Below are 12,704 nucleotides of genomic sequence, written 5' to 3' on the forward strand. Positions count from 1 at the left end.
TTCCCACACTCCCCCTTTTTAAGACTTTGACGAAATAATCTGCCCTCTATTTTTTTCTTCTCTAAGAAACGATTGAAACAATCTCCATCTTCTCATCCTTCCCCTTTTGACAAGCACCTCAAAAGGGATTCTGGACATGGACCTTGGGAATAGGTGGGATGTAGCTTCATTTTTTCATCATCACAAACGGGTTCGACGACGCTTTCAGATTTACCTCAGAGGCCATTTATAGCGGCAGTCATGACACATAAACAAATTAAGCCGTTGCTGTGTGGCAGATTCTACAATTATTGTTCTGAGTAACATAAGCTGTCCGTTTCCTTTTCCCTCTTTTTGCTCCATACACCCACTCAGACTCCAAACAAGACGATCTTTTTGGGGTTTCTATCCTCTCAAAATGCCGTATTGTCTCCTTAATAAACTCACGAGTCACGACAAAGTTGAACAAAGTGCACGAAAACGTCAGTTCCACTGGATTTGATTATCATTAATCTAGCAAAACAGGACATCCTTTGGTATTGCTGAGTTCAAGAGGATCAATATTTACCGTGTGACAAGGTCATTAGGATTTTAAACAAAAGCATCGTATTTGCTGCCAGTTACTCTGCACCAGCTCAAGACTTCAGTCATATGTACTTAACATACATTGGCTAAGCTCGACCCAATGGTTGACATTATCATTATGAAAAGAGCTCAAAGCTGTACACAGCAGTGTGACAAAGAAAAGCAGGGTCACGCCGAGCGGTGTAGCCTGCTATTAATCACGCGCTTAAAAAAAAAGCAAAATGTATTTGTTTAGCGTCATCATTAAGGATACGTGCATAATAGGTGAGATTAAATATAAGTCCCAAGATCCATGTCCAAAAACCGTCTATTTGAATAAATACTGACAGTAAACACGGCTGACATGTTGGGCTGGCTGACTATTTCTGAGAAGACTAAATCTGGCCAAACGGCAGACGCGAATCAAGACTGAAATATTAAACACAAAGTAGTTTTTTATTCTGTAAACTGATTGTGAACTGGACTGCAAATGACCATTTAATCACTTAAGTCACTCTTCAGTCATCATTCTGTGTATATTCTAAAGGGAACAATATGAGTGAACGGACAGACACCTTTACACAATTTGTACAAGCAATATTCATAGAGCTAGTTTGTCAACATTGCATAAGTTACGTTTTTGAAAAATGACTTTTTAGTGTAATGGAGCCTGATGTGACTGTCACAGATTTTGCAATACCGCCAGACACAATAAAAGGGTTATGCTATTTTAAACAGTACACTTGAATTATGCACATGACCATGACTGGAAAAGTTTTACACGGATGTGGCAAAATAATGAACTCAGACCTTTGTTTTGGATATTATTAGTAATTTCCCATCCTTTCATAGGGGTTTGAAAAAGTGCATGTGGGCACAGTTTAATAATCAATGTCATACTGTATGAAAAAAAGTTAACGCAAAAAGAGAAACCTGCTAGTTGCTGTAGATAAGTTGTTTCTTCTTCAGAATAGATTTGGAGAAATGTAGTATTGCATCACTTGCTCACCAGTGGATCATCTGCAGTGAATGGGTGCCATCAGAATGAGAGTCCAGACAGCTGGTAAAAACATCAAGATATTCCACAGCACATAAATTACTATTTTGTGAAGTGAAAAGCTTTGTGCTTGTAAACAATCCATCAAGATGTTTTAACTTCAAACCATTATTTCTGCCCAAAATACATAATCCCCTGTCTATTATATTAACTTATCCAGTAGTAGTCTCGTCTGAATCGGGAGGAAAAAATATGTACAAATTAAGTAAAAACAGTCCAAAACTGTTCTAAACAAATATGTCTGGTTATTTTGATGTGAGAGGACAACAGGGATCGAAATCTTTCGCTGGAGGAAGCTTTATTATGGATTATGAGCAACTGATGTATTGCTTAATTTCTCTTGTTCTGATGAAGACACAAACTCATCTTTATCTTGAATGGTCTGAGGGTGAATACATTTTCAGCAAATGTTCATAGTTGGTGAACGATTGCTTTGACAAATTGAAAATCGGAGTAGAACTGAATTAGCCATATCAGAAATGACAGGAACTCCTTTATGAACTAATACAAAGCAAAATTATATAACTGATTTTGACTAATTATCCCAATATTTGTCTGGTTATGTAGAATACATAATTTCTCACCTGATTATTCCCATTTTCTAAATGTTCTGAAAACAATTAACACAGATTTAGCCAAGCATTCTTCCATTATGGACAAACTCTTTTTTTTCTATAATATCAATTAAATCATTTCTATATATGTCTTTTGAAACCTTTATGAAACAAATCTGTTTATGAAAATACCCCTATACTTTATGATATTTCATTACTCATTATGAAAAATTATATCATTTTTGCTACATTCAGGAATTGAAATGCTGCACAACATTATTATCTCTCCATGTATTAGATATATTGCATACATTCTGCATAAACACACAAACACTAAACACGCATCCAAGTATGTTACTTCCTGGAAACCTGACAACAAAGAAAAATACATCAACCACACAAAAAGTTTAGATGTTTTTAATATTTTTTTCATAGTTTAAATATGTGGATACCAACCAATTATAACTGTAAATTCATAGGCTTTGCTGACATTCATTTTGGTGATCTCACTATTAAAATCATAATGGTATCAAAGAGTCTAGAGTCAAGAGCAGTCAATTGTGTAAAAAAAAAAAAAAAAAAAAAAAAAAAAAAAAAAAAAAAAATCATTTTTGTTTCTGTTTTTTCTTGTTCTTTTTGGACACCCCTTCCTTAGTTACTCCTTCCTCTTATCTCTTTTTCTTCTTTTTCTTTTTATCTGAAACTTTAGGGTCCATAATCTCAATTTCTGTTGTTTTAGGTTCATCTGATTGAACCTCTAGAGATGTTTTTTTGTCCTTCTTCCTCTTTCCCGTGGTGGATGCGTCTTCTTCAGTGGTGCCCTCCGTTACTGTAGGGGCACTGCACACTTCAGTCTCATCCTCATCCCGCTCCTCTCGCTTCCTCTTGTTCTTTTTCTTCTTTTTCTGGGAGCGATTTGGCTCTTCACCACTCTCGCCTGTTACTGAGGTCAGTGCATCTTCCTCTACTACACCATCTCGATCACTCTCCCTGTCTTTTTTCTTCTTTTTCTTCTTCTTGGACTGCTCCATATCGCTGGTGTTGGGGGAGTCCTCCATGGAGGCAGGTGTAGCCAGTGGAGAAGGTGCACTGCTGCTGACCTCAGATGAAGATGCGGCTGGGTCTCGTCCTGCCTGAGTCTTCTTGATCTGGGCCATCCGCCGGGCGAAGTACTCTTGCATGGTCAGTGTGCTGGTCACGGTGTTGGTTTGTGTCTCTGGGTTGGGATTAGTGTCTGTGTCCTTGTCCTCTTCTCTCTCTTCCTGAGAGTCAGGCCCACTGCTTCCCTAAATGAAAGATATAGACAAATATGACAAAAAGTTATGACATGAAAGAAAAATTTGAAATAAATACATTTATAGGTTAATTATTTGATGATAAGGATGATGATGACAATGATGGACAGCTTAATTATAAAACTTATTACATTTTTTAACAGAATAAAAAAACTAATTATTACTGTTGTGATTATTATTATTACAGTATATTTTATAGTAATGTACTAAAATATAAAATATATAACAATATAAAAACTGTGTACAGTATAGTAACAATAACCATACCAAACGTACAATTAATAATACAATTATGCAGTGTACCATAAAATTAAAAATCTATTTATTGGTTTATTTGATGAGGATGATGATAAATTGTAATTATACTTCTATATTTATATTACTTTTTATAAAAACAAATTAATTACTAAAGGTAATTATACAGCATTTTTAATTTGTTTTAATACATATAATTATTTTCAATAATAATAATAATGAGTTCATTATCAATATTATTGCTTTTACTATTTAAAAAATGGTATAATACAATAATATAATTTATACACATCATCATCATCAAGTGATAATGCAGTAACATTTTATAATAAATTTTTTTTACAAACTGTATAACACAACAACATTAGCATATTGCTATTACATCACATTTTATTATTATTATTATGTACTTTTGTTGCGGTTAGGCTATATTGTTGTTGTTGTCATTATAATAATTACTATCATCTTTTTATCATTTCAAAAACTAGACAAAGAACTCAACATGAAAGTGGAACAAAACTAATAAAGGAATCACATCAAGCAGTGAAAGAGTCCTGTCTGTTAGGAATGAACAGGACAACCCCTCAATTAATTTAAAGAGCCTCGATGCACACACCCCTATGTATGCATGACATTAAATGCTTAAACTTCCAGTCATGCTGAGACTTGCCCCAAGTATCTAGTGACATCACTGAACTTCATCTGAACTATCTGCTAAGAGACATTTACAAAACACTTAGTTTAAATTAAAAATAAGTCTGAAAACATTTATTCTTCTCAATCGGTCAAGATTGATTCCCTTAATGTCTTAATGTTTTTTTAAGCTGAGTTGTATAATATTCCCCACCACATATATATATATAAAGAGGAAACGGATTCAAAAGGGTGTGTTATCTAGAAGTCACTGTGTAAATGACTGGATTAAACAACTGATTCCTGAAAAACTTGCCTGATGAGTGAGAGTCCGTGCTTGTGTTGGCCAAACTAAGACAGTGATTATAAGCATTAAGAGAAAGAACAAACGTTCTAGAATAGCACACAGCTTAATCATAACAGACCAAACTGTAGCACGACACAGTGACTATGTTGAAAGACCACAGAGGAACACTTTAGATTAAACTGTCATCCTCCAATACTTTATCACAGTGACTCTCTCTCCCATTCGTCTTCATTTTGCTAATGGCCTCCTCAATGCATAATGATTTGCAGTGAAGAATACCTGCTCTGAAGCTGGCCCTAGACCACGTCGGTGCGCTACATTACGCCAGAGACGCCCGAAACAGTATTTTTCAAAAGATGTATGGAGGGATTGGTCCATAAAAAAAAAAAAAGGTTTGTACAGCCAAGAAACAACTAAATACATATGACAACTAACAATGCTGTAGAGCTTAAAGCTAGAGCAAAAACATTGATAAAATATTTTATGACAAAACTATTTATTTGCAGTAGTATTAGCACTATTGTTATATTGTGATATATATTATAATAATTGCAAAATAGTAATGTAGCAGTAGTACATCAGCCGTTTTCTGTATTGTGATGTATCAGAATTAGGGATGCACGATCATGATTTTTCATGGCCGATTCCGATACCGATTTTTTACAAGCAAACTGGCCGATTCCGATACCGATTTCCAATTTGTTTTTTATCTTAAAGCAACAAACAAGAAGGAAGGAAAGTGTGCATAAACAAGATCCATAACCGTAAGTAGACTACATTTAATACAAACATAGATGGTACAGACATCAGCATTTAGCTTTTGTTTTTGAATTGGGTTGAAACTACACAGAACTGGCCTTAAATTAAAAGATTAACTGTAACTATGTGAAATTAAAGGCAACAACTGCATAGTTCTACAATCCAAACAACACAATCAACACACGTTCAATAAGACTTTTCTTAATCAGCATTCAGTATATTAGTTTTTAAATTTGGTTTTAAATAAAAAAAGGTATTTACCAGTGAGTAAATAACTAAATAAAAGTATGCTATATAATTACATTATTCCAAAATATTAAAATCAAATAATGTCACCAGATGCAAAGTGTTTCATTCATCCAAATAAAATAAAAAAAATAGGGTAATGATTCATATTTTTTTTACTTGAGCCAATGAAAAATAAATAACTATTGTCTCACGTAAAAAAAATATAGATGTGAATCATTACCCTAAAAACTTTTAAATGGATGAATGAAACACTTTTTTTTTCATTTAAGTTTTGTCACAGTTTAATCCGTTTTGTTTCTTATCCAACACGCGATAAGTTGAGCTGAACATCCCTTCACTGTCTCCGCTTGTGCAGGGCACGGACAGGTACAGTACACTCGCACAGCCTCAGTGAGCAGGAAAGGGGCTTTTATTTTGAGCGCCAGTACAACAACGGCTGATCGCTTCCTGCTATCTGTGCCTCAGACATGTAGCTCTGCACTTCCAGTGCTGATCGGCTGCCCGTGTCCTGCACACAGATTTCAAAATACTTCAACACAAATGACATAGCGAATGATTACAATGTAGTCTGTGCACGCGGGCGCACTTCCAGAAAAATCGTAGGTTACTCGCAAAATCGGCCGAAAAAAGACCATCGCCGATCGCGTATTTTAAGTAAAAACCGTCCGGTTCCGATTTGTGGCCGGTCAACGGGTGCATCCCTAATCAGAATAAAATAATACAATATAAAAACAGCAGGGCAGGACTTGGATATATTCATCAGTTGTTGATTAGACAGAGGCAGATGCAAGATTGTGGTCAATTGTTAGAAAAGGGCAGGTTTAAGTGAACTAAATGATTGGAGAAGTTCTGCATAAAATCACCAGAGAGAATTAATAATATTTAACATGCAAAGATGAACCATTATACGATTTTTCACTTCTTTATGCAGACTGATTTGTTATTTTCCCCACATTTTAAATGATTAAAGATAATAGAAGGAAGAAAGGAAATCACTGGGGGAGAGAGGGAACAAGAACTAAATGATTGGCAACGAATGGGAAAAATAATAAAAAAAAAACTATTGGTCACAGTTTAATTAAAAGTTTGTAATATTGTATTATAAGTAACGCTGTCAAATGATTGATCGTGATTAATCTTATCCAAAATAAGAGTTTTTGTTTACATAATATGTGTACTGTGTATATTTAATATATAAATACACATATGTGTGTATGTATATATATGTAAAATAAAAATATTTACATGTATATATTTATATTCATATACAATTTATATTTTATATAAATATTTTGTATATACAAATTTTCTTAAATATATACATGCATGTGTATTTACATATACATAAACACAGCACACACACATATATAACGTAAACAAAACGTATTTTGGATGCTATTAATCACGATTAATTGTTTGAAAGCACTAATTACTACTTTATTTTATTAGAAATCTTAATACTATGTTGAACTAAAAAAAGGAACCTTGGGTATTAGGACTCAAATGGTTTAATATAACAAATGATTTCTCGTTTTATACATATTTTGGACTATGGGTGGCACTATTATAGAGCTTTCTATGTCTGTGATGTCAAATGGTTACAGTCAGTGAGCTACTAGAACTACCTTTTGCTATTTTATACACAACTCAGAAAATAAAATACTGATACAATGCCTAATTGCACAACTCTTGGTTGTAACTTTTCAGTTAAAGGGCATCAAGAGAAGAGATGGCAGTCTTCACTGCTTTCGTAGCCAAAGGTTGCAGGTTCGAGTCTCAGTAGTGCAGGTGTGGGGAGTGAATGTACAGCGCTCTTTTCCACCTTCCCACAGTTGTTCCCTGGGCACCGCAGCAAAAATGGCTGCCCACTGCTCCAGGTGTGTGTGTTCACTTCTCACTGATATGTGTGAACTTGGCTAGATTAAATGCAGAGCATCAAGTCCAAGAATGGGTTGCCACGTCACCTTCACATTCATTTTTGTTTCTGACCGTGGTCAACAGGGTCACCAACATTCTTCAAAACACCTTTTGCGTTCAGCAGAACAATGAAATGGACTGACATGAGCATGAATAAATAATATGAAAATGAGTTACTGATATTACCCACATTTTTGGGTGGACTATATCTTTGAGAACCACTGTTGTTCTAGATCAGAGGTTCCCAACCCTGGTCGAGTGGACACATTTATCTTAAACTCCCATTTCAGGAAAAGCTGATGGGTCCGTTCTTTAATGCAGTTGGTGGTAGACCAGGACCAGAGTTGGAAACTACTGTTCTAGATGGTCATGGTGACTAGAAGTTGCTGCCACAGGTCCCTCAAAAGTTGAATGACGCCCAGAGGAAAAGTGGAGAACTGCAGATATGGGCTCATTAAAACAGAAGTCTCACTTTTCCCTCCAAATAAAAGAAAATCGATATTTCTGGTTTGGAGGGGGGCCGAAAGAGGTCTTCAGAGGAGATGTGGCTGACAGTGTGTAGCAGGGACTTAAGGGAGAAACGACTGGGGGGCATTTTGGAGCACACTGCGAAATTACTCTCCGGAGAGAAAGAACGAGTAGAAGAGGAAGAGAGATGGACCGAGTAGGGAAATCCTCTTCATCGGAGAGGTGGTGATAGTGTGTTTGTGTGTGTGTGGTGCGACGTCTCACCGCCTGGGGACCTCCATTAGGCTTATCTCTCTAATGTGCCGAGAGAAGTGCTGCTGGTAGCATTCCCTCAACAGTGCTGAGCACAGATTGGGTTATACCACACACAGGCAAGCACATATACGTGCACACAAACAAACAAGCAAGCAGGAAGGCTGACACGGAGATAACGCAAGTCCAGGTTTCATGACTGTGCTTGGATGTCCTAATGAGGGTGTAAACACATCAGAAACTGCCCCCAAATGTTTTCAGACGCTCTCTGGCTTCTTCTGCCTCCACATTCCCCTCGTTCTTTCTCTGCTCCTGGCAGATGGGAGGCCCCAGGAAGAGGATGCCTTCCCTGAACTGTGTGCAGTGCTCAGATAAGGCCCTTGCAGCAGGAGCTATGGGCTCTTTCCTGCTCCGCTCTCCCCAGGCATGGTCTGCTGGAGGGGTGGGGGTGGCGCGGCAGCGGGGCTGGACTTGGAGGGGGGTGTCGGGACATTCAAAAGGCCACAGTGTGGAAACTGAAGAACAAGACATCGCCGCTGACGCCAACACATTGCAGCAGACAGTCTGAAGCAGCCAGGGACAGTGGGGGGAAAAAAACATTGTCGAAATGTGTTCACGAACATAAAAAACCCAAATCGTGACAACACTCTTGATTTTGCTGCTGAAAACTGCAACTAATTTGTCCCACTCTGTGCTATGTCAGAGAGTCCCTAATTTATGATGCAAAAGTAATATTCCTTCCTGCATAGAGACACGGCTCTCTGACTACGCTAGTTTAGCACTGCAAAAGCTGCGTCAGCAATGAGAACTTCTAGTGTCCAGGGATTAAAGACTGCAATATGGTACAATAACACTGTGCTATATATAAAGTTATGATTATTTCTAGTACCGATATTTTGCAATACTTTTACAATAATCCCAGCTGAGGACGTTACACCTTCAAAAATAAATGTATAGATACATTAATACAGCGGGCATGCAGAACAAGCAAGGTACAGGTAAGTTCAGAATTTGTTAGTACTGTGCTACAATCTTAAAAAATAAAATAAATTATAATCTTGAAAAAAATATTTTTTATATATAAAAAAAAAAGTGTGCTTTGGTGTCTCTCAAACCAGACTTAAAATTATCTCTCATTTTTCTCCAATTATGATGCCCGTTTTGCTAATTTGTATTTAAAATTAAACGAAAAAGAAACAACTTTTTAAACCATAAAAAAAATCATGTCTGATTGAATGAATGTAGAACGTACATAAAATCTAATACTACTACAAAATGTTATTGCAATTAAATGTATACACATTAAATTACTACACGCACGAATTAATGAAGACCTTGAAGAGTGTTCGTGAATCGTGCCTCTTATCTGTCCTTCACGCGCTCCACTGTTTACCGTTGAGACTGTCTGTCACAGGATTGCGCTCGCGCTCCGTTCGTCTCTGACGCAGCTGACGTGTGATCTATAGGATTTGTGGCCAGTAATACTAAAGTGAAGTAGCTTTACTTTTCTGTAGTTTGTCAATGGCTCTCTGCATCTTACCGACGGAGTTACCGGAGCCGTCGACAGCTGTGTTTATTGCATGGACGGACCAGAAATGTAAGTGTCTAAATCATACGCACAGATCCATTGAATGATAAATGTTTTTAAACAATGCGGATGAACCGAATATACGAAGGAAACTTTTAAAATTAACCACAGCATTAACAACGACCTTAAAATAAAAGCGCGAGATTTATCTGATAATCAGATGCATGAAAGTAGCGTTTGTTTCATTAGCAAACGTTTTCTCTCAGAATCATTCGCTGATGGAGAGGAAAAGTTAAATAGAGATGAAGACGTTTTCACACTGAAAGAGAAGCGATCTCTCTCTCATAGACGTGCCAGGCTATATCTGCAGCTAAACTGAATAAAAGCAGAATGAACTGATGAAACCCACAAACAATTTATGAATGATGCAGTGCTAATTGACATTTATTACAGTACAGAAACTATAAAGTATATTTTCTACCTTATTCTGTGCAGAAAATTTAAATAATTGTTAATTAAATGTAGCCTATTATATAAAACAATCATAAAATTGCCATTAGGAAAAAAATATCGATTACAAATGATTGATTATTGTCCAGCAGTGTATTTGATTTATTACAGCTAATTAAAAGTAATTAAAAAAGATCATTCCTTGTAAAAAAAAAAAAAAAAAAAAAAAAAAAAATTATTATTATTATTAATATTATTATATAGGCTACATACATGATTGTATTTGACATTTGTCACTTCTGAAATTATGGCTACGCCCCTGGTGTGACAAAATGTTAGCTTATACATAATACTCTTTAAGTTCTTTTTTAAAAACTTGGCTTAGGCTACATACATTTTTACATATGCCATGTCGCATCATTAAACTAGCATTTAACAATGGACAAAAGTTTTTTTTTTTTTTTTTTTCTAACCTATGGTTCTCTAACCATAAATGCTACTGTAATTTGCCCCCTGACTAAGCATTTAAAGAATATAGTAGAAGCATTTAAATAATCCCGTGAATGCACTTAAAGAATGCAGAATCGAATCGTTATAATCGAATCGAATTTAATTGTGAAAATCGAATCGAATTGAATTGTTCTAAATTTGCAAAGATCGTTCTTGAATCGAATCGAATCGCTGCCTTGCCAAAGATTCACAGCCCTAATATATATATATAAAATATTCAATATTACATTACAAAAATACACTGTTAAGAGTTTGTATTGGTCTCTCTTGCTTTGATTGTATCTTGCAAACTAGACTCGACTTTATGAAAAAAAATTTACACTAACTCATCATTTTTAAAAGGATTAAAAAAAACTTTAACAAATTGGTTCCTGACTTAATAAAATAAATTATTTAGATCTTGGTGGGTCATCAATTATAGATAAGGGCATCATAAAAGCTGGACTTGTATGATCAATCACTCTTCATTCGGGGGAAAAAAAATTCTTTGAGACATCAACACTGTGTTTTTCTCTTCTTATTCCAATTTTTGAGGACGGAAGCATTTGAAGATAATTTACTCCTTTGAGGGTTCCAAGTTAAACTATATTCTAAACAAAATAGATCCCGGCCCATTACGCTCACAGGCCGATGGATAATATTGAGAAGATATTGGGAAGAGGACTGATTGTGCGAGTGTGTTCTCATTGTCCTGCCACTATTATAAATTTGGTGGTGGCCTGGGCTTATGGATCGGGACCCAGATTACCCAGCTGTCCCTCCCTGATGAGGAGAAAGGACCTGCCGCGCCATCCTTCATACCATTCACGTGGGCGGACAACAAAACAGGTGGCCCCTATGCAATACAGAGCTTTGCATGCTTTAATGAGCATTTTAACATTTATCATGATATAATACATTACATGAACGTAATGTAACGAAGTGGAACAAAGCAAACAGTCCAATTACAAGCCATCCTTTGATTCATGTTTCCAGATACTTTAAATGTACATTAAGCATTATGCTCTTAGCAATAAAGACACTATGTAAATCATGTACTCAAAAATTCAAACTACTTCAAGCAAACAAAAATAAAGGATGCATTCAAACGTTGCAAAAAAATGGATTCATAGCAGTGGATCAAAAATTACACCGATATGGAAAACAAACAAGCACAAGCACAGCTGCATATTATTTTGTTGTTATTATTAATAATCTACATCATAATACACTTTCTGTATGCATTGTGTAAGTTTAAAATGGTATTAAAACAATAATTACAATGTAATTACAATTATTATTATTATTATTATTATTAATAATAACAATAATAATAATATGCACCAAATTCTATTTTTAGGATGCGTATGTAAAAATGGTAAAACAAAACAACAATTTTTTTTAATGTATTTTATTATTACTATTATTATTATTAATAATAATAGTAGTAGCAACTGACACACAAAAGACATTCTTGTAGCTTGCATGGTTTGTTAAATTTGTAAAATAAAATTATACACTATATAATTTATAATAAATTCATAAATGGAAATTATTTTTTTTAATGTTATACTAATTTAACACCATGCAACCTAAAATAATTTCTTTAGTGTATATTTGTATTATAATTATTATTATGTATCATAATTAATGACATGATCAATATTAATAATTAAAACAATGCAACCGAATAATAAAAAAAAAAAAAAGAATGAATAAAACGGGTCAAATGAAGGTGTAAGTGATGAAGAGGTATTTGAATAAAGACCTACAGCTAATGGAAACCGTAAGCTGGCGTGATGCAGACCTCTCCACCAACCCTAGACTTCATTACCTATCATGAGTAACAAATGGCGACAATGCGCTGCATAGGGCATCATCACTAAACTCTGCTTGCTTTACATTGTAAAGTGCTTGCCTTTCCATGCCCTCCAAGGAGCTGATGTGT

General features: G+C 35.3%; 1 protein-coding gene across 2 annotated transcripts in view; it reads right to left on the bottom strand.

Annotated features, from left to right (window-relative positions):
• Positions 1-2,727: 2,727 nt before the first annotated feature.
• LOC132107307 (PIN2/TERF1-interacting telomerase inhibitor 1-like) overlaps positions 2,728-12,704 on the bottom strand; it is a 34,132-nt gene continuing 24,155 nt past the window's right edge. For both annotated transcript variants that reach the window (XM_059513543.1, XM_059513544.1), the window contains exon 7: positions 2,728-3,440. In XM_059513543.1, the coding sequence (XP_059369526.1) occupies positions 2,823-3,440 (618 nt within the window). In that variant the 3' untranslated portion in view covers positions 2,728-2,822. The remainder of the gene's footprint in view (positions 3,441-12,704) is intronic.

The sequence above is a fragment of the Carassius carassius genome, chromosome 27 (assembly GCF_963082965.1).
Source record: "Carassius carassius chromosome 27, fCarCar2.1, whole genome shotgun sequence".
Lineage (NCBI taxonomy): Eukaryota > Metazoa > Chordata > Actinopteri > Cypriniformes > Cyprinidae > Carassius > Carassius carassius.